Source organism: Lolium rigidum, chromosome 6 (assembly GCF_022539505.1).
Source record: "Lolium rigidum isolate FL_2022 chromosome 6, APGP_CSIRO_Lrig_0.1, whole genome shotgun sequence".
In the NCBI taxonomy this organism is placed as follows: Eukaryota; Viridiplantae; Streptophyta; class Magnoliopsida; order Poales; family Poaceae; genus Lolium; species Lolium rigidum.
The window spans coordinates 87,440,728-87,463,368 of record NC_061513.1 but is presented as its reverse complement, the minus strand read 5'-3'; the positions used below and the strand labels follow the sequence as shown (position 1 = coordinate 87,463,368).

The 22,641-nt window shown below is 45.7% G+C and overlaps 1 protein-coding gene across 1 annotated transcript; it reads left to right on the top strand.

Annotated features, from left to right (window-relative positions):
• The first annotated feature begins 18,741 nt into the window (after positions 1-18,741).
• Positions 18,742-22,303, top strand: LOC124661743 (rhomboid-like protein 20). Its single transcript, XM_047199621.1, has 8 exons — positions 18,742-18,826; positions 18,983-19,083; positions 19,311-19,451; positions 19,538-19,604; positions 20,357-20,508; positions 20,597-20,698; positions 21,089-21,214; positions 21,839-22,303. Exons 1-8 carry the CDS (start codon positions 18,793-18,795, stop codon positions 21,986-21,988), a joined length of 873 nt encoding a protein of 290 aa, XP_047055577.1. The 5' UTR covers positions 18,742-18,792; the 3' UTR covers positions 21,989-22,303.
• Positions 22,304-22,641: the final 338 nt, after the last annotated feature.

The following is a 22,641-nucleotide window of genomic DNA, read 5'->3' as shown; positions in this document are numbered from 1 at the left end:
TCACTATAACCCTCAACTACCCTCGGATACCCTCTGTAGTGAATAACATAACTCGCAGTGCCTTTCAAATAGCGCAAAACTCTCTCAAGAGGATGCCAATGAACATCTCCATGTTTTGATACAAATCGAGCCAATTTGCTTACAACAAAAGAGATGCCAGGCCTCGTGGCGCTAGCAAAATACATAAGCGAGCCAATGATTTGAGAATATCTCAATTGATCTCTAGCAGCTCTTTTGTTCTTTCGAATTATAACGCTAGGATCATAAGGCATTGGAGAACACTTGCAGTCGCTATACCCGAAGTGACTCAATATCTTTTCCACATAGTGGGATTGAAGCAATGTAATCCCACCATCGTCATCCTTGAGAAGCTTGATGTTTAAGATTACATCAGCTACCCCTAAGTCCTTCATTTCAAAACAACAAGACGAGAAATCTTTGACCTCCTTAATGACAATAAGGCTGGTCCCAAATATCAATATGTCATCAACATATAGACAAAGGATAACTCCCTCGCCCCCACCATAGCGATAGTATACACACTTGTCAGCTTCGTTTACAACAAAGCCTTCAGCGGTTAAGGTTCTTTCGAACTTCTCATGCCACTACTTAGGTGCTTGCTTAAGACCATACAAAGACTTCAACAACTTACACACCTTTCCTTCTTGACCATCTACTAAAAATCCATCAGGCTGCTCCATGTAAATTTCCTCATCGAGATCTCCATTTAGGACAGCTGTCTTAACATTCATTTGATGAACGAGAAGACCATGTGAGGCAGCCAAGGAAAGTAGTACTCGAATAGTGGTCAGTCGAGCTACAGGTGAGTATGTGTCAAAGAAGTCTTCGCCTTCTTTATGAGTATAACCCTTGGCTACAAGTCGTGCCTTGTACTTTTCAATAGTACCATCGGGCCTAAGATTTTTATTGAACACCCACTTGCATCCTACAGGTTTGCACCCATAAGGACGATCAGTAACCTCCCAAGTTCCATTAGCTAAGATGGAATCCATCTCGCTACTGACAGCTTCCTTCCAGTAGTTAGCATCCTGAGATGCACAGGCTTCTGAAATAGAAGTGCGGGTATCATCCACGGGGTACACAATGAAATCATGACCAAAGGACTTTGCAGTCCTCTGTATCTTGCTCCTTTTGGGAGCTTCATTGTCGTCCTCCACAGGATTATCATAGTGTTCTATGGCAATGGTAGGTTCAGGAATTGTAACTAACTCCTGACTTGATGAACTAGGCATATCCTGATTTGATGAGCTAGACTTGTCTTTCATGGGAAAGATGTCCTCAGAGAAAGTCGCATCATTCGACTCCATAATTGTACCAACATGCATGTCGGATACCTCAGATTTCACTATCAAAAATCTATAGCCAATGCTATGAAATGCATATCCCATAAAAACACAATCCACGGTTTTTGGTCCAAGCTTGCGCTTCTTGGGTATTGGCACATTCACTTTCACCAAGCAACCCCAAGTACGTAAGTATGAGAGTTTCAGCATTTTCCTTTCCCATTCCTCAAACAGAGTAATGGTTTTGTTCTTTGTGGGAACCCAGTTTAGGACATGACACGCGGTCATTATCGCCTCCCACACCATACCTTGGATAGACCCGATGTATCTAACATGGCGTTAACCAAATCAGTTAGAGTACAGTTCTTTCTTTCGGCCACCCCATTAGACTGAGGTGAGTAGGGAGGCGTCCTCTCATGGATAATACCATTCTCCGCACAAAAAGAATCAAACTCATTGGAAAAATACTCTCCACCACGATCAGACCTAAGCCGTTTAATCTTTTGATCAAGTTGGTTTTCACGCTCGACTTTATAGATTTTGAAGTGATTAAAGGCTTCATCTTTAGATTTCAGAAGGTACACATAACAATATCGAGTGGAGTCATCAATTAACGTCATGAAATATCTTTTCCACCTTTTGTCAACTCGCCATTCATCTCACAAAGATCTGAATGTATGAGTTCAAGCGGTAACAAATATCTTACATCAACAGTCTTGTGAGACTTGCGAGGTTGCTTAGCTTGCACACACACACTTGACACTTGGAACTCTTGACGGTAGTAAATTTTGGAATTAAATTCATAATGGCTAGCCGCATCATGCACCCAAAATTAATATGACAAAGTCGTGAATGCCAAATATTGGACTCACTATCATTGCTAACATGATTAATAATTGGAGTACATAAGTCTGATAAAGATAAGCGGAACAAGCCTCCGCACTCATAACCTTTTCCAACAAATTATCCATACTAAAAAATTACAACTTTATTGGACTCAAAAACCAATTTAAAACCATCTCGACACAAAAGCGATCCGCTAACGAGATTCTTATTGATGGAGGGAACGTGCTGCACATTCTTCAGTTGGATGGTCTTTCCCGAAGTAAACTTCAGATTTACCGTACCAGCACCATGAACAGAAGCACGTGAGCCGTTTCCCATCAACATGGAGCAATTCCTTGCGACCTGATAAGAGGAAAACATGGAAACATCAGAACATACATGTGCATTGGCACCCATATCAATCCACCAATCAGGAGAGTTGCATACTGAAAGGATAGTAGGGGAAATACCGTACCCAGCGTCCTTCATCTCAGTATCGCCAGCAATAACAACATTAGCGGTCTTGCCGCCGTTCCCACGCTTATCATAGCGATTAGGGCAATAGCCTAATGGTCAGGCTCACCACATACGTGGCAAGCCCCTTTCTTCTTATCAGTCTTCTTCTTGAAGTTGGTTGAGTGTGAGGCCTTGTTCTTGCCATCAAACTTGCCTTCTTTGCCTTCGCATTTGTTATTCTTGCTCTTGAACTTTTGGGATTGGAAGCTTTTCTTCCGTACTCACATTGGCACTAGAACCTCCCTCAAAATCTCGAGCACGTGTGTCCTTTGCTCTCGCCTTTTCTTCCATGAAGGGGCCAATGAGATGTTAGAAACGGAAAACTCTTGTCTCTTATGTTTGAAGAAAGTAGCAAAGTTCCTCCATGCGAGTTGGACTTTGTCGTCCGACTTACGTGTATTGTCTCTGTCGTCGCTGAATCTCGGCCAAGTTCGCTAACTTGTGCTTAATTGGGAGTTCCGTGCTCCATAGTAGTTTCTGTCACTGGTATTGGTATTGTATTGTACTACCTTAGTTTCTGGTTGTTAACTTCTCGGATTTCTACGAATTTACTTGTGTTTCGTGTAAATATGTGATTGTATATTTATGAATTAGTAATGCCTAACACTTATCTCGTGTTAATAAGAAAAAATTAATACTCTGTCAGTGGCGGGGGACGTTCTGAAAGTTTGGTAGGGCAAAATCATACGGTATTATTTAACTTGAACCATGGGTAGTTTAGGGGAGGGTGGGCACGTGCCCCTCCCCTATATTTGTATTGTGTAAGTCAGTTTTTCCAATTTTTAAAGGATTCCTATCAAAATTTGATCGCATCCAGGGCCGGCCCGGGCCCAGAAAAATGGGGGCCCATATTTTCTGTATAGGCTTACTATACATTGCAGAAAAAGAGAGCAGTTTTACGATTTTAGATGGCTTGGTCTAAAGTTGGACCTTTTCTTTTCCTATTGGTTTCCAATCCGGCTGGTGTTATCACCAGATTTTGGCCAAATCAGGAGATGGGCCGTAATTGAGATGGGCTTGGAGGATATACACGTGGAGTGTCTCTGAAGCGGCCTTGCACGACAGTTTGGGCTAGATTGCCTGTGTATCTGTATATTATAGTAGATTAGAATCAAGAGATAGAGTTTAACCCGTACACGGTTAGGTTTATTCCCGAATTAGAAAGTCCACGGACTATAAATATGTATCTAGGGTTATTGAGAAAGGAGGACAATCACGTTCACAACAAACACAATCTAGGCGCATCGCCACCCCTTGTTTCGAGGGTTTCTCCCGGGTAAGCATCATGTCTGCCTAGATCGCATCTTGCGATCTAGGCGAGTATAGGTTTATTCGTTATCCGGTGTTACTCGTCTCGAAGCCTTGTTGATGGCGAGTAACACTACTTATCGTAGATGTCTTGGGGCTTGCATCGTTGTTCTTCTGATATGCTTGCTTAGCGGTGTAAGGGTGGCATCTTGCTTCATCTTTATTTAGTAGATTTGATCTGTTATAGTTGCTCCTTGTTCTTCAAGGATTAGTTTAATATCCGTATGGTTAGGCCTTGCAAACGGGTTGAACGATCCGGTAGTGCGTTAGGTATGGCTTGCCGATCCTAGAAGGGATGTTCCGGGAATCGACTCCGTGTTGGTTTTTAGGCCTCTTTTAGGGTTAGTTTTCCATCATCTTTCGTATCTGCTAGGCTCAACTACGTGTAGGATGTTCCGGTTATACGGTGAAAACCCTAAAACTGTCGTAGATCGATTTAGCTTAATATTAATGAAGCAGGACGCCCATGTTATTGCAAGATCTAACATGAACCATGGGTCAATTGGCTCTTTGAGCCGATGAGCAGGATAACCTGAGAGCCGATCGAGGCTCATTTAATGTTTACGTGTCTACCATGCAGGAAATTAATCGAAGCGATCCAACACCTCCCTGACCAGGTATAGGTCAGGTGGCACGCCCTTGCGACCGTCGGGACGTGTGCCGAGCATTGCGGGCCGTCGACCGAGGGACCAGGGGCCCACCAGCCGTCTTGGAAGCCTCCCGGCTCTTCGTGTTGCTCGTCGCTCGCTCGCCGGTGGGTTTTGGCGAGCAACACATTCAGGCACGCCCGGTGGGACAATCTGCAACAACCACGTCAACATCTGCAGCTGAGATGTCAAGCGAACCAGTCAAGTACGAAGAGCTGCCTGAAGAGCACAAGAAGAAGTATGATGAGCTTAAGGCTCTCTTCGAAGCCGATCTCATCGGCTCTTTCGAAAAAACCCGTTCACACGGCATTAGGTTCAAAGGATTCACACCCGAAGGCATGCTCGATGGAGTAGATCTGTCTCTTCCTTCGGAGGAGCGCACCAGAGCCCTGCGCCAGGAAACCAATTATATGGTGGCTCATTCTCTACATCGTCATTCTGAGAGCCTGGTGAACGCTTTTGAGCGTGTTACGCTTCGTGTGGTTCAGGAAATCATGAAGCATCAGTATTCTCCGTGAGGACCTGCCCTAGGGGCTCACCAGGGAGAGATACTGTTCCACACCAAGCCACAACGACCATTCACGCTTGCAGCTCCACAGCAACAAGGTTCACCGGCATACGTCGTCTACAAGGTTCGAGGTGATCCTGGCGATTACCAATTCTTGTATGAGCCGCCCAAAGAGATCCCACATGGATACGTGTGCACATACGTGCCGGACTGCAACAACTGGGCGCACACGAACCAGATTGCAGCAGGGAGGGATTGCTGGAGCGAGGAGGGAGTTACGGAGCAGACGCTGAGAAATAGGTGTGGCTAGCTAAATATGCCACCGGAACGAGTCATGAAAGCTCAACCCCTGCAGCTCATACCGTGGATCAAATCAGTGCAATCCTGAGAGATCAGTTCGGTATCCTGCCAAAGAGGAGAACAATCGGCTATTCCAAGCCGTATCCCAATGAATATGACCTGATCCCGCTGCCGCCTAAGTATCGGCTCCCTGACTTCACAAAGTTCAGTGGATCAGAAGGGTCTAGCTCAATTGAGCATGTGAGCCGATATTTGGCACAGTTGGGCATGGTTTCAGCAACAGACCCGCTACGTGTAAGGTTCTTTGCGCAATCGCTCACGGGTCCAGCTTTTGGGTGGTACACCCCGTTGCCACCAGATTCAGTTCGGACATGGAAGCAAGCGGAAGAGCGGTTTCATGTACAATATCACTCGAAGCTACCGAAGGCGGCATTGCCGATCTGACGCAGGTGCGGCAAAGGCGGGGAGAGACGGTGTCTGAGTACATTCAACGTTTCAGAACTGTCAAGAACCGATGTTATTCGGTTCGTTTAACTGAGAAAGAAGCAGCCGAGCTGGCAGTGGCAGGCCTCGCAGCGCCGCTCAAGGATCTGACTTTCCAAGTGGACTAAAATTCGCTGGCGCATATGGTCCAGAAACTGACATTGTATGAGCAGCGCCACCCAGAATTGTACCAAGACAAGTTCAAGCGCCCGATAGGCCTGGTCGAGGCAGAAGAAGTTGAAGACTCTGCAGAAGATCAGGAAGTCGCCGTGGCTGAATGGGCTCGGGGGGCAGTACCCGTGTCCTGCAAATGGGTGAAACAACCAGGGCCTGCAAAAGGGTTTGACTTTGATATAAGCAAAACTGAGCAGATTTTCGATTTGCTGCTGAAGGAAAAACAGCTGAAGTTACCCGAAGGCCATAAAATCCCTACGGTACAAGAGTTGAACGGGAGACCATACTGCAAATGGCATCACACGTTCACCCACGCCACCAACGACTGCAAAGTGTTGCGCGGACAGATTCAAATGGCGATAGAACAAGGCCGATTAATCTTCGATCAGTTTGCCATGAAAGTGGACATGCAACCGTTTCCGGGCGTCAACATGGTGGAGCTCAACCATGCCACGAAGCGTCAGCCGGTTTTCTCTTTCGATATCAACATGGCAGGGCCTGTAGACCGCCATGGTAAAGATAAAGAGGACAGCAGTCACTCCCGTGGCAAGGATAAGAAGGAGGCCGATCCACGCGACCGGCCCCAATATGATAACAGACGGTACCTCACCGAGGAAGAAGTGAGAAGCGTGCGGTACCAGCGACCACTCTCCGCGCATCTCCTTAACAAATATGAATATCAGTATGACCGACATCGGCGGTATGACGTGGATGACGACAGATATCATCGGTTTGATGCAGACAATAGAAAACATCGTCGATATGACAGAGACGATGAAGGATATGAACACCGCGCTAAAGGGAGATCAAGAGAGCAGAAAGACATGGACAGGCACTGGGATTGTCCTTTCTTTAAGCACTGCTGGGACTCAGGAATGAGCCGATTGCCTACAATCGACAACTGCCCAGAATGTAGACAGCAGAGGAAGGACACAAGTGAGGTTTCAGTGTTCAAGCGTCTAGGGCCTCTCCCACCTCGGAATAAACGAGCTGAGTCCTCTCAAGATGAAGACTTCGAGGAGTCAGAAGAAGAAGAAGAAGAAGATAGGTACCACCGACCAAGGTGGTGCCCTGATGGACTCGAGTCATTCCCGGAAGCGCGGGGTTCAGCGGCTACGCAACTTGGAAGAAGCCGAAGCGCAGTACCTGTACACATTGAGGAAAGCACGGCCCGATCTGGCCGTGAAAATTCAGCAAACATTGGAGACGGAGGCGCGCCCGCCAAGGAAATAATGGCGCCCCAAGCAGACAAAAGCTGATGCAAAGGCATCGGCTGACACAAATATGGTGTTTTTACTGCCGTCGGAGTTTCATGCTCCAAGAACTGAAGAAGTGCCAGTAGCACAGTTTGACTGCGGTCCACGGCCAGTTATCTTTGAGAAGCCACGAGAAAGGAGCTACAAGCACTTGAAGGCCCTGTACCTAAGAGGTTATATCAATGGGCAGCCTGTCAACAAGATGTTGGTCGACACGGGAGCAGCAGTCAATATAATGCCATACTCCATGCTACGGTGTTTGGGACGCTCTAACGAAGATCCGATCAAGACCAACGTCACACTAAGCGATTTCAACGGCCAAGCATCAGAAGCACAAGGCGTTCTGAACGTGGATCTAACCATAGGCCGGAAAACCATCCCTACGTCATTCTTCATCGTCGACAGCAAAAGCACCTACGTTGTCCTGCTAGGGAGGGATTGGATTCACGCTAACTGCTGCATTCCATCCACGATGCACCAATGCCTGATACAGTGGGATGGAGATGAATTGGAGGTCGTTCATGCAGATGACTCGATCGAGATCTCACTAGCTGGCATGAATATCTGGGATGCAGACGACCAAGAGCAGATCTCTGGAATCAGTTTGGACGGCTGTGAGCGCATCGAAGCTTCAAAAAACGGGGTGAGGCTGGTCTTATCCACCGGCCTGACAGAGTAGCAAGACCAAAGTCAGTAGACGTACGTGGCAAGGCCGATCCTTGCGATCGGCCCCAAAAAATAAAAAGCAATGATCTCACCACGAGCATGTCACTTAGTCATAGTAAGATGACTTGAGAGCTGATATCTTCAATTACTTGAAAGATTCGGCTCGGGGGGCACCTAAACGGATAAAATACAAGGCCATGAAGTATGTTCCCAGGGGTTGTCAATGACCAGCATCGCAAGAAAGATTCGCAATAAATATTTCCTAAGTATATGGGATGATGGACAGTGAGGCATGGGGGCCGATACATGAAATCGGCCAAATAAAAAAAAAACAAAGTACAGCCGATGCACAGACATCGACTTTAGAATAAAAAAGCCGATGTACAGCCATCGACTCGAGGAGTACAAACCGGTACAAGCTTAATTGAGCGGTTATCAGATTACATAGAGAAGCTCTACTGAAGGAATGCCTCAAGGGCATGGAGGGCGTTAGCTCGAACACGATCCACCTCGGCGATCTCGGCCTCATCATCTTCATCCTGGCCTGTCACCAGCTGCTTGTTCAGGGCACATATTTCGGCCAGATCAGTCTTCAGTTAAGCTTTGAGGCCTTCTGCTTCATCGTGGGAGTGGGCAATAAGAGCTTCCTTATCTTGGATGATCTGTTTGGTGGCCCGGACTCTCTCTTCAAGGTCCTCCAACTCCTTGCGCAAAGTCTCAAGTTCAGCAGTACTGACAGAGGTGTCAGTTTTGGCGTCCAAAACTGCCTTTTTCTCATTAAGCCGCTGACATTTGTCTGCAATATCGGCTTTCAACGGGAGTTGGGCGTGGTGTAGGCCAATTCTCTGACGAGCCAATTTCACCCTTGACCTATAAGCAGGCAGAGTCACAACCGGCCAGAGTTTCACCTGCAACGTCACCGGGAGATGAGGTTGGATGTCTTCAAGGATGCTCTTCACTTCTCTGGGGTCTTCAACCAATGTCTCAATTGAGGAGGAGAGCAGAGCCTTGAGATGCTGGAGTTGATCACGCGTAGCGCTGGGCCCGAACTCTGCACTTGTTTTAGACGTAGCTGGCTCGATGGATTCGGGGTCGAATGTTAGCGAGGCTTGAGAGGTCATAACCACGACAAACAATGAGAACAACGTCAGTATACAGCAAAAGAGAAAGGCAGAGCTAAGGAAAGGGAGTGTACCTCTCCTAAGACCAGGGGAAGAGCCGATGAAGAGGTGACCGGCTCTTGTGTTTCTGCTGTGGGCTTGGCCAAGGTGGCAACCTTGTCAGCTACACTGTCAGAAGTTGTTAGGTCCAGGGTGGCGGATGGCATCAATACTTCCTCAACTTCCCCACTGGAGGTGTCATCGGTCCGCGAGAGGAAGTGGTTAGCCGTTAAGAACAGCAACAGGTTAGCACGAAACATGAGCCAAAGAGAATATGTAAAGTAATTACATCCAAAACCTCCTGGTTTGATGAAGAGGTTTGCGGTTCCTTGCGAGCTCTCTTGATACATCGGCTCTTTGTGCGTAATCCGCCCTGCCTCGCTTCGATTGGAGCTTGGGAAGCGGCGGGTTCAGGAGCTGACCTTTTCTTGGAAGCCGACGGTGGCAAGTCTGGCTGGCTCTGCGTGGTGGTTTTCCCAGAGTGGCCCGAGCTCGAGTCCCCTCGACTGGACTGTGTCCCCTCGCTGGAGTTTTCTTCAGTAGAAGTCTGTAAAAGAAATACAAGCATGATTGCAGAAGCCTAGAAAGATGGATGAAATCAGCCAGGACAGGGGTTAGCTTACGTGCAAACTTTCTTGGGCTGGAGTAGGGTTTTGGCGCTTCAAGGTCTTCCTGGCAGCTACTTTCCTCACTGCTGTTCTCGCCTTAGCTGAGGCTCGGGGGGCAGCTGGCCTAGAAGATTCTCTACTCTTGGAAGCCGATTTTTGTGGAATCGGCTGGCTCTGCATCACGACCTTTTTCAAGGGTGGTGAGTTTTTGCAGAAGAGGACCACGGAGGCTGGTGGGAGGAAGTTGAAAGGGGAGCCGTCATCATGTACGGGTTACGGGACCGTCTTGTTGCTGCAAGAAGATAGAGCAGGATTATAAAAGGAAAGAAATCATTGTGAGCCACTTCAAGAAAATTTGTGAGTAATGGTACCTGTTCTGCAGGGACGTCATATTCAGCATCAAGTTGTTTCAACAACGGTCCTAGAGCTCTCCTGAAGGCATGAGTCTTCCACATTGGCCACTAAGTCTCAAAACCATCGGTTGATGAGGTGAAAGAGAGGTTGTGAGGAATTGGGATGGTTAGAGCGTCAAAAAAAGAGTAACACCTCTAACCCGTGAGGACATCTGGCAGATCAGCTCTGCTCTCTATTAAGTGGTGGAGGAAGAAATGAGGAGACACCTGCCCAAGACCAAATTGCCGGGCTGCTACGACCGGCTGATAAGACTCATAACCAGGTTTGATGATCCTGTTTGAGGTGCTCATGCCAACTGGAAGGAAGCAGGGACGGATCATGATGGAATACAATTGCCGAGTGTTGGCTTCATCGGCAAAGCTGTCTAGCCTGAAGGAGACTGGATTTTCGAAATTTTCAGACTCCGTATAAGGAAAGAAGAGAGGAAAGTTCCGATGAGGTAGAGGAGGAGGAGGAATCCATGGTGCGAAGGAGGGTTTTCCGATGGCTACTGGGGATGAAGAAGCGAATTGCTCGATGCGGTTAAATAAAGGGGATATAGTGGAGATTTAATGCTACGGCGGTTCCCGAGGACATGGTGTCAAAACTGTCAAATCATGCAGAGAAGTTGAGAAGGCAAGGCATCATGATGAAGGGTACTGTGACGGTTCTGCTCTGCCACGACATGACCCTACGAAGAAAAAACAGAGTGGTTTTGAAATTATCATTACCAAAACCAGGGGGCATGTGTTATCACCAGATTTTGGCCAAATCAGGAGATGGACCGTAATTGAGATGGGCTTGGAGGATATACACGTGGAGTGTCTCTGAAGCGGCCTTGCACGAGAGTTTGGGCTAGATTGCCCGTGTATCTGTATATTATAGTAGATTAGAATCAAGAGATAGAGTTTAACCCGTACACGGTTAGGTTTATTCCCGAATTAGAAAGTTCACGGACTATAAATATGTATCTAGGGTTATTGAGAAAGGAGGACAATCACGTTCACAACAAACACAATCTAGGCGCATCGCCACCCCTTGTTTCGAGGGTTTCTCCCGGGTAAGCATCATGCTGCCTAGATCGCATCTTGCGATCTAGGCAGTATAGGTTTATTCGTTATCTAGTGTTACTCGTACTGAAGCCTTATTGATGGCGAGTAACACTACTTATCGTAGATGTCTTGGGGCTTGCATCGTTGTTCTTCTGATATGCTTGCTTAGCTATGCCGCCCCTCGATATCTAGCCGCCCTTACACCTATCTTAGGTGTAAGGGTGGCATCTTGCTTCATCTTTATTTAGTAGATTTGATCTATTATAGTTGCTCCTTGTTCTTCAAGGATTAGTTTAATATCCGTATGGTTAGGCCTTGCAAACGGGTTGAACGATCCGGTAGTGCGTTAGGTATGACTTGCCGATCCTAGAAGGGATGTTCCGGGAATCGACTCCGTGTTGGTTTTTAGGCCTCTTTTAGAGTTAGTTTTCCATCATCTTTCGTATCTGCTAGGCTCAACTACGTGTAGGATGTTCCGGTTATACGGTGAAAACCCTAAACTATCGTAGATCGATTTAGCTTAATATTAATGAAGCAGGACGCCCATGTTATTGCAAGATCTAACATGAACCATGGGTCAATCGGCTCTTTGAGCCGATGAGCGAGATAACCCGAGAGCCGATCGAGGCTCATTTAATGTTTACGTGTCTACCATGCGAGAAACTAATCGAAGCGATCAACACCTCCACGACCAGGTATAGGTCAGGTGGCACGCCCTTGCGACCGTCAGGACGTGTGCCAGAGCATTGCGGGCCGTCGACCGAGGGACCAGGGCCCACCAGCCATCTTGGAAGCCTCCCGGTTCTTCGTGTTGCTCGTCGCTGCTCGCCGTTGGGTTTTGGCAGGCAACAGCTGGCCAGCCACGACTTGAGTGAGCGCCTGAAATCCGTTACATCTATCAATATGTGAAACATCGCCAATTTTTCCGAGCCCGGCGCCTCGATTCCCTGCTTGCTCTCTCGCGGTTCGTGGCTATCGCCTAGGCCGCCTGGTTCCTACCCTCACACTCCCCGATCGCGACCTACCGACCACGAGACGATATGCTGAGTGCTGCCCTCCTGCGGACTACGGTGTTGCCTGCTAGTCCGCTGGCCAGTGGTCATCGCAGTTGGAAGTCCCAGTCCGGCCATCGTCAATCAGGCAATCATCCGATCTGCGTATTAGATTAAGATAGAAGGTAAGAACGCCCGTTGCAGTTCTCTTGGAATCCTACTATATGCTCACCTATAATTCGGGTTCTGAATTTTGATTAGCAGTTGTTGTTCTTATTTGTGGGAGCGGGGTTAACTGGTTTGACAACTCTATACATCGACAAGAAATTAATGGACGAGTTTGATATTGATTCCATCGTCACGAACTTTGCTTCTAGAAATTGGCGGAAAAAAAATTAAGGTATCATGTAAACATTGTTTTATATGAATATTTATTTTTCATCATCTCATACATGTGAAAAAAAAGAGGGGTCCAAAATTTTAGTTTCGCCCGGGCCTCCGAAATCTTAGGACCGGCCCTGATCGCATCACCTCAACGTAAAACTTGTTTATTTGAATTGGTATACTATTTATAAACGCAAGGTAATAGCAACATCTTTAAATAGAAGTAGAACCTATAAACATAACAAAAGTGATGTTTTATTTCCATCCAAAAGTCGTAGATAGTAGAAAAGCTATAGCTTCTTTTTGAAAATCTTTCTTAGTTTCAGCACGATAAGAATGCTACACTTACCGGAGATTCGTACAGGATTTTTTTACGGGATGAGTTGGCAACCACCGAGCGACCGCATGAGATCTTGCAAGAACTGGTGAAGGACTCTCTTCCTATCACTCAAGTCCACGTCGTGCCCGTAAACAAATCTCGTACAGATCTTCCCGTGAGTATATCATTTTTGCTTTTAAATATATCCCGCTATGTGGATCTATGTAGCACGCTCATACGAAACATGTCTACTATTTTGATGATTCTAATATTATTATTCATGATACTTGATAAGTTTTATTATATTTATTGGGACTAACATATTAATAGTTGTAAAAGTGCACATGTTTTTTAACTACACTTTGATATGTAAGGATTGCATGTATATTTGACTAATCACGAAGTAGCCTCTCATTGTGTTGAAATTTGGAATTTCTCAAAATTTATCCCTCATAGACTTGTTCTTCTAGATCGCCAAAAGGTTTTGGAAAGATGATATCAAATAAAGTAAATCAAGACATGGGAGTTGTGTGCCTCTTCTAAAACTTTAATTTGCCTATTTAAACATCTAAATCTGAGTTCTTATGGGATCAAAAAGTCTGATTTACTTAACAGAAAATAATGAACATTGTATACACATAACAACATACGTGAATATATGTAGTTTTTATCCAAACATAAAGGTAGGGCAGCTGCCCCATCTTGCCCTAAGGGGAGCTCCGCCCCTGGTCTCCGCAGATGAATTTGCATGAATATAAACATCCCTAATTATAGTACAAAAAATGCAATGTAATCGTTAATCTACTCAAGCATATATACTTTGTCTTTTTCTCCAAGCTGCCCATGTGGTGTCTACAGTAATTGAGAAGGCTGTACATTTTGGGAACCACTGGGACTCGCGGCAATAGGTAATCAAATCGGTGGTGGCTGAGTTGGTTGGTGAACGGTGATGCAGTAATGAAGTTTCAGTAGCTGCACTTGCATACCATACGTCACACTCGTCCATGATATTGTTTCATTCGGCAAATAAATAGTTCTTATATTTGCAGAGGTTGAATGTAATTGGTATCTTTTGATATTAATATATTTATTTTATCGAAAAAATATAATGGAAAATTGGAGAGAACAACCAGCACAAACGGTAAGAAGAGTATGTGCGAGAAGGAGGAGAGCATGGTCATTGCGTTCAACTGATAGTGGAATCTCTGTAGAAATGAGATGCATGGGAAATTTGAGCGGCCCCGATTCGCTGCGAGCTTGCTTGTCGAATCGCTCTTCAACGTCAAGGTTGCTCATCGATTCAATCTTTAGCAGCTAAAGCAGTAGGCCATTCCTAATAAACTGTCTCTTAATGCCATCTTTTAGTGCCAGCTGTCTAGAAATGTCTAGTTTCAGCCTTGCATGCTCAGGAACATCAACAACATGAGCAGGTCTCACTTTTCCTTTCTGCGGGGAAGTATGGAAAGGTCAAGTAAAAAGTCTTACAGATAGCAAATTCATATATCTAATATCTATATAAAGAATGATGGCATTTGATTTATGGTATATCAAGATGCAGCAAAGATCCCCAACCACTAAAATTTCCTACTAACACTTTCAAGTTCTGAATATATGTTCCATTATCCATCCATCACCTAGCTAGCAGGAAGAGAAAATCCAAATTAGCATAATGTCATCATCAAAGCCGTCTCTACCGTCAGCACTTGACCGGCTAATAACAGCTTGCTGACCGGATACCGCTGTCCCATACTGGCCGCTTCCGGTCACTGTCGCACCACCTTCGGTCCGGCAGCAACAGCATGACTTGATGCCTCTATAAGACATGACCTATGTGTAGCACCTGTCGGATACATGCATGACTTGACGACTCCGCGTGGTGACGTAGAATCTTACCAAGCGTGAAGTTTCATTTTCCAAATTCTAGACATGTAAATTTCATATGAATATTACACAATAAAATCATTGTGTATTTTTATTTTGTGGGATAGCTAGGTGGGCAGTTGGATAAAATCCGGTTGCATGCCACCGTAGGAATTTTTGTATGAATGTGACCATCTAGTGCCTCAATCGTGCAAAGTGAAAGCTCATAATTGCAAAGTTTGTGAATGCTCATAATCGCAAATTTTGCAGGTCGTCGTGATCGCGATAGAGGCGTGCCTAATTATTGTCATAATAAATTTATCTACTGTAGAAGTCTATAAGGTTGTTAAGAAATATTTAACTTTTTCTTCAGAACGTCACATGAGTAACCATACATGTGTACATGTTGGCAACCTATTATTTTTGTGACAAAGGAGAATAATTAAATTAAATTAAAGGTAGTTGGGCTTGTTGGTGAACAGTGATGCGGCGGTGAAGTTTCAGGTACTCCACTTATTTTTGTACACTACCATAGTCCATACTCTATGTGAAGTTGGTGTTACATTCCCATGAATAAATAGCTACTTTCTCTACGCAACGTAACGAGAAATTGGGAAAGCAAATTGTACGAACAGAAGTAGAAGAGTATAGGGTGACAACCTGACAGGAAAAGAGAAGGCTTCGAGTATTGGAGTGTTTGACACTAGTGGGATCTAGTAGGATTGAGATGCATCAGAAATTTGAGTCCCTAGTCGTCTTGTCCCCTTCGTGAAGAGGTGGCAAGGCTCAATCTGTTATTGGCATCCGTTGGTGTTTTTTGGAGCGGATGGAGGCTTGTTTTTCTAGTGGACATGACCTCGCCACCGTGCATGCTTCGCTCACTTGGCTTTGCTGAGCAGATGTCATTTGTGGTTGAGGAACAACATCTCTACAATTGTTTCTCACCTCGTGGCAGTCTCGGTCGATCATCGCAACATGTTGTGCCATATGCCTATGAGAACGAGGGAATAGACGGAATCTTAGCTCCGGTGTTGCAGATCATGTCTGACCTTGATTTTGAGAAGAGTGATGTTGTTGATGATGCGGTCTCTCGTTCGCCTGAGTCCGGTAGGTATGAGGTTCATATTGGTGCAACGATCCCTGGAGTTGTCGTCACTAGAGAGGTTTGCGATTTTCCCGCCACATTGGTTACTACCTACCCTGGATCCGTGGTTGATTGATGGGTGACCCCGGTGTCATGGCCAGTCTTTGTCGGCACGGTATTGAAGTGTCGTGTTTGGAGTGTTCATTTGCGTTGCTTTGTGGTCTCTTTTGTTGTTGTTCGGGTCTTGGTTATGCTTGATCGTGGGTGTGTGGGTGCGTTGTTGGTGTGGATTGTAGGTTTTCATCTGTTTTTCTCCTAAAAATCGGGCACTCTCCTTTTAAATAATGAATGGGGCAAAGCTTTTGCCTCCGTCTAAAAAAAAATTAGTCGACTCGCATGAAGCACACTTAGAGTCTGCTCACCGAGCAACTCTATGACAGGAACAGCTAGCTAGTATTCACCGTGAGTTCCGTAGCGTGCATTGCTTTTGTAGCCCAAACAAGGTAGAATCATGCATCGAAGAGCCAAAGTAATTCTCTTAGTTGCGTGGTTAGCTCATCCCAGTTTGGCTAAACAAGTAGTTGTATTGACTTCATTTGCAACTCGTTGAGCCGAGCAGATAGAAGTGAAGCTTCTTCTATATGCTGGTTTCACTGTAGACCTAAGAGCTATCTGACATACTTGTGGGAGCAGGATCCACCAATTTAAAATTTTAAAAATATAACTAATGACACGACACTTACCTGGTGTCCAAAGCACAAAAAGCATTGTTCATGTGCATTTGCCTTCCTTTAGAACAAGTAGAAACCCGCAACAAACAAGAAACTTGAAGAGCATTTGCCTTGACAAGTGAGCCCGGATGCGCATAAAGCTACTGTATTTGTTTTAAACCTAAGGTAACGACCAGAAATTTATTCGTGCAAGTTCTCATACAAAGTTAGTCTTTCACGACATATGCAGAAAGGACGAAATGTATTTTGCATCACAGTTTATGTAACTTACCTGGCGGGGGCGCGGCGGGGATATGTTTTGCGCATCAGTTTATAAGTTTTGCACCCTACCCTTCTAAGTTGCCTAAATTTTAGAATCAATTTTTAGAATTCACAAGTACTCCGTACAATTTTAACAAGTTCTAAAAATGGTTGTGTTGTTGACAATTGTGAGGATAACCAACAGTAAAATTATTGGTGCTGAAAAGAGGTATATGTCTCCGTCAAGTTTGCAAAATTATGCATACAAGACTAGAATAATGTTCAACATGTCGAAATAATCAATTTAGTGGAAGAATATCTAGTAGTATATATGATCTCCTTTGACTGAGAAAATATTATTCGTCAGTTTGTACTTTACTAATTTTTCGTACAGATCTAAAATTGTTCACACTGTTGTAATGATTGTTCATCTGCTCATAGTTGAAAAAAATGTGCACTTTTGCATGGATCTCAAGGGCGTATCGATTGTTCCCGACGCCGACTGGAAAGCTAGCAGGCTAGTGCCCCCCCCCCCCCTCCCTCAATAGAAAAAACGCCCCGCTTCGCTCGCTCGCCCCCCCCCGCGGGCGACGGGCGAAAACCCTAGTCCCCTTCCCCGCCCTCCTCCCCGCCTCTCTCGCCGCCGCCGTCGGCGTGGGCCGCCGGGCGTTGTCCGTGCGGTGCCGGCGGCGGCGGGGCCGCCACTACCCGTCGCGCGGAGGGGGCGCGGCGGCCTCTCGATGGCGGCGGTGCGAGTCCGGCCGGCGGCGGTCGATCCGGCGGCGTGGTATCCGCAGGTCGGCCGGGAGGTGACGCGCGGCGCCGCCGTTGGGCGGCGGGGCGGCGGGGTGGCCGGACGGCCGGCGGCGCTCGCTCGCCTCGATCCGGGCCCATCCGGGCCCGATCTGGGCTGGGCGGGCCTCCGGCCCCCGGCTCGACACCGGTCTCCCGGAAGCAGCGGAGGTGTGGTGGCGGGGGTTGGCGATGGCGCACACATCCGGCCGGTAGCAGCGTGGCGGCGGAGTACTTGGACGGGCCGGCTTGGGCCCGACTTGGTCTCGCTACTACGTCCGGCCGACTACCGCCGGCTCGGGCGGTGGAGGTTGTTCCTCCGGCATGGTTGTCGTCGTTGCTATCTCCGACCTTGCGCTCGCCTTATCTTGTTTCTAGGCCTCGCGTTGGTGACCTTTGAGCGACAGCGACGATGGCTTCAAGACCGTGGTGGCGTACGCTGGTGGACGACAAGAGGTGGAGCAGTTCGGTTTGTTCGGGGTGGTGGCGGTGTGGGTCGGGAGAAATCCTTGTCGGCTTGTCCGACACCGACGCGGCGACGCCTGTGGGTGCCGTCTTTCCTTCCTGAAGGGTGTCGCGTGTACCTCTCCCCCATCACCTCCGCATACCGGGGGAAACCCTAGGACTAGTCCGGGCAGCGACGGCGGTCGTCGTCGTTTTCCTTGTTGAAGGTGTTGCTTGGTATGCGGCGATTCGGATCTGCTAGGAGCGTGGTGGTACTGTTCCGGAGGGCGCAGCGGTTGCGAGTTGTTTTCGTGTTCGTTGCTCAGCCGTAGTCGGCATTTGTTTCTCTTATCTTTCTTTTTCTTTTTTGTTTGGGCTTGGTTGTTGTGCTGCGGCCCCAGCGCGTTCGTTGTATCGGGTCGTTTTCTATATTAATATAGCGGGGCGGAAGCCTATTTCGAAGAAGAAGACGCCGACTGGAAAAATCTCAGACGACTCAGTAAACCAAGAAAATTTAAACTTAATCTTCAAGTAAATTTGAGTACGGAGTACTATTTTTCTAGAGAGCAAATTTGATGGAGTGTTCCTGCCTTGTCGGTAAATGTTCGTAGGGCCCGCCTCGTCTTCCAACTAGCTCCACGTTCCACAGGTCAGACTCGGCTGGATCCTCGAGTTGCTCCGCCGGCCCCGCCCCGCAGCCTGCCCCGCCGGCGAATCCACCGATCTTTCCTACTGGCCCCCTCCGGATGCCGGCGATGAGCGGCGGGCTTCCGGGTTTCCGTACGCACCCTACTCCCCTGATTACTACTCTCCCCAACTGAATCGAAGTCTCGATTCCCCTTTAGTTTGGGCGTATTTCTCCTTTTTTGTCTACTGCTGTGAACCGCAACATTTGTAGAATAATCTGACCAGCAAGCCCTCTGTTGCCTTCTGCAGACAATGCGCCGGTGTCGAGAGCCGTGGTCGTCGCTGCCGTGCTCTTCTCCGTCCCCTTCGGCTTCCGCGGCCGCTTCCTCGACCTTGGCCTGTCCTACCAGGCAAGTTGCCCTACCATACCTAACCTAGTGCCTGTACTCTGAATTAAGGGTGGGAACTGAAGGCGAACTCTGTGTGGTGGTGTGCTAACTGGAGAGTCTTTGACGATGCAAATTTAATGGGATCCCCGTTGCCTGTGTCAATTTGGTTGGTTTGGGGGTGCTTGTCTTATCACATAACAATGTCACGAAATGCAGCTGATTAAGTTCACCACCCCTTTTGAATGCAGAGTATTTACGAAAATCTGAGGATATGGAGGGCGATTGCCTCGCAGTTTGCTTTCTCGTCCACGCCTGAGCTGATCTTTGGAGTGGCTTTGCTGTACTACTTTAGGGTGTTCGAGCGGCAAATAGGCTCGAACAAGTATGCAGTAAGTAAAGATTTTTCTTAAGAAACTGCATATGCACTTGTTATATTTCATTTGCTGGTGCTGATATAGTTTATTTAAACATGTAGGTATTCATCGCATTCTCCATGACCGTGTCCGTACTGCTTCAGATCCTAGCTTTAGGTTACCTGCAAGGTATGCATGGCTGCTCTTTTTCATTTTCATAATGTCGTATCCAGTCAAATGCTGATTTTATTTGTTGGCGACCAGATAAGTATATTTGTTTCATACGGGTCGGTTACTTGATACTAGATGGGAAATCTTAGGTTAGTGTCGCTTCATACCTGGTGGAAATGCTTATCTGCCATCTAGATACATATACAGTGAAATTGATTTCCGTGAAGATCACACAAACCATGGCCAAACATGGTTTTGCTTTCAACATATCTTGCTTCCAATGCTCTTAGCATGGCGGATTTGTATATCCCATCTTGCTAAGCCTTCCTTCGAGCGAGCCTTGCATAATGGATTCTAATCAAGGAAACCTGATGGAAATGCTTACCTGCCATCTAGATACATATACAGTGAAAAATGATTTCCTTGAAGATCACACAAACCATGGCCAAACATGGGGTTTTGCTTTCAATATATCTTGCTTCCAGTGCTCTTAACATGGCGGATTTGTATATCCCATCTATCCAAGCCTTCCTTTCAGCAAGCCTCGCATAATGGATTCTAATCAAGGAAAACAAAATAACTAATAATATTACAAGTTTTCACCACATTAAGTTTGGTGGGTTTTTCTTTAGTCAACTGTTGTAATATATTCACCTGTTGGCTGTTGGACTATATATATTTTCTTCTTCTGACTTTTAGACTCCCGCTATTTCTTTTCCATGTTTATGTAGTTATTTGTTTTGTCTAACATCTTGGTCATGGAAATGCAGATCCATCTTTCAACCCATTGACATCTGGACCATATGGTCTCATATTTGCATCTTTTGTACCCTTCTTCTTTGACATTCCCATCTCAACAAAGTTTCGCATATTTGGGCTGCGTTTATGTGACAAGTCATTCATATATTTGGCAGGACTCCAGGTCTGTTCTGAGATAATTGTTATCCTTGTCATAAATCTTCCACAGTTCCGTTGTGTTGTAGCTTTATATTTTAATTTTATATCTTCAGCTTCTTTTCTCATCTGGAAGACGTTCTGTTATACCTGGACTGTCTGGTATACTGGCTGGGCTTTTGTACCGTCTAAACATATTTGGTATTCGCAGGCTGAAGGTAATTACTAAGATCTTCAAGAAGTGTGAATAATGCACTCTGTCAACGTCTTTCCAGAAGTTTGAATTGTGCTTTCTACGTGCAATTATTTTATCTCTACAAGTCTAGTTTATACATATGGCCCAGATGTTGGCATATTGGTATAGTTAGATATGTGCAGTATCTGAAAATCCTGTTTAGGTTTCTGACTGAAGCTGTCTGATGGCATTGACATGAAGGATTAAGTATAGTTGTTGGCTAGGGGATTTTCTGAATGGCCTTTTTTCTCTCGGATATTTCTGTTTCCTTGGTAATCTTTAGTTGTTTACCATATGTGCATATGCGATAAGCACTTGTGCGGGTCTCTAAATACCTACAGCCACGTTGTTATTGAGACTTTGATCATTACAGGTCCCAGATTGTGCAACTTCAATCTTCTCCCGGTTATCATGGCCATGGCCTAACATCTCTTATCAAAGATTACCAATTTCAAGCACTGATGAAAATATTCCTCGTCGCCAAGCTCGTCAGATGGAGGCAAGTATTTTCAATATATTGACTTTGTTTAGAGATTAGCACATTAAAGCATCTATATTTCAAAAGAAGTGCTCCTTTAAAGGCCATTTGTTCTGTTCAGTATGTACTTATTGAATAATGATAGAATGCTCAAGGAAATGCAGTTTTGCTGATATAACTACTTTATTACAGTTTCCCTGCAAACTGTATGCTTCGAAATAAGCTTGATAGAGCTGTAGCACCTTGTGGCTGTCTCCATTGTAGCTTAGGATGTTATTCTATGACTAATCCTTGTAGATGAATTAGGGTATCATGCAAATTCTTCAAACTCTGTTATATACCTGTTCAGCGATAAAATGTTGGCTGTGTGGAATGCAGTATGATTCTAACAAGCATCTATTTGATGTGGAACGGTCTTGCCAAGTTGGAAGAGTCATAAGATCAAGTTACCTCCACATTAATTTAAGATCACATGGTATTACTGGATTCCTTATGTAAAACCATGATTAATTTTTGCTCTTCAACCATGTTAGATAGCCATCGTTCCATTTATGTTCTGATTATTACCCTTATGATTGAGCATAGCAGACATTCACTGGTTTAATCTGACCCCTCTTCCCGATCAATGTTTGCCTTTTGGTTCAGGACGCGCGCACAACTACCCTGGATCCTATGGAGTCCTCAATCGCCACGCTAGTTTCCATGGGTTTTGATCGTGCTTCTTCAGTTCAGGCTCTTGCACTGACAAATAATGATGTCAATTTGGCCTCAAACATCCTGCTCGAAGCACAATGAGCAATGGCGTAGAAATCATTTCATGTAGCTGAAGATTGATGCTTTGTAAATGATGAAAGAATGTTAAGCGGTTCTTCTGGTCCAGAGTATTTTGAGGATTTGTTAAGGCAACTAAACTCCATGGTATAACATAGAAGTTAGATAGTTGAAAGAAATACGCTTAGGAACTTTATGCCAGAATGTGCTTTTGTCCTTGTATGAAAATGATATCTAGAAATATGCGTGGGTACTTTGTGCAAGACTGCTGCTGGATGTAATTTCCTTTGGTCTGAAAGGAGAAGAGGTCTGAAATTATGAATCTAGAAGTTTCGCCAAGTTGGAGTGGCATTTTTCCAAAGGGCAAAAGTGTAATGGGAATTCAGTGTCTGAAATGTTGTCCTTTTTCGATTTGCCCATTGTAATTTGTGAAGCTATTAAGTTTCTAATATACTCCATCTATTTGCTTTTAAGGGCTTATTTGGTACTAGAGTTTTAATGGGATTAACAGGATAATCCACTCCAAACTTTAAATTCCCACTTATCCCCATACATGTTTGGTGCTAGAGTATGAGCGAGTTTAATCCCTACTTTTTCTCAAATTTTAGTGTAATCTTACCTATTAAATGCGGATCAGTGGTGTCCGTACGTGAATAAACCTTGGTACGTCAAAAAAA

Coding starts and splice junctions, on each gene's coding strand:
- LOC124661743 (XM_047199621.1), top strand. CDS start 18,793: ATGCCGGCGATGAGCGGCGGGCTTCCGGGTTTCC. Junction 19,605..20,356: donor AGCTTTAGGTTACCTGCAAG/GTATGCATGGCT, acceptor ATGGAAATGCAG/ATCCATCTTTCAACCCATTG. Junction 20,509..20,596: donor TATATTTGGCAGGACTCCAG/GTCTGTTCTGAG, acceptor TTATATCTTCAG/CTTCTTTTCTCATCTGGAAG.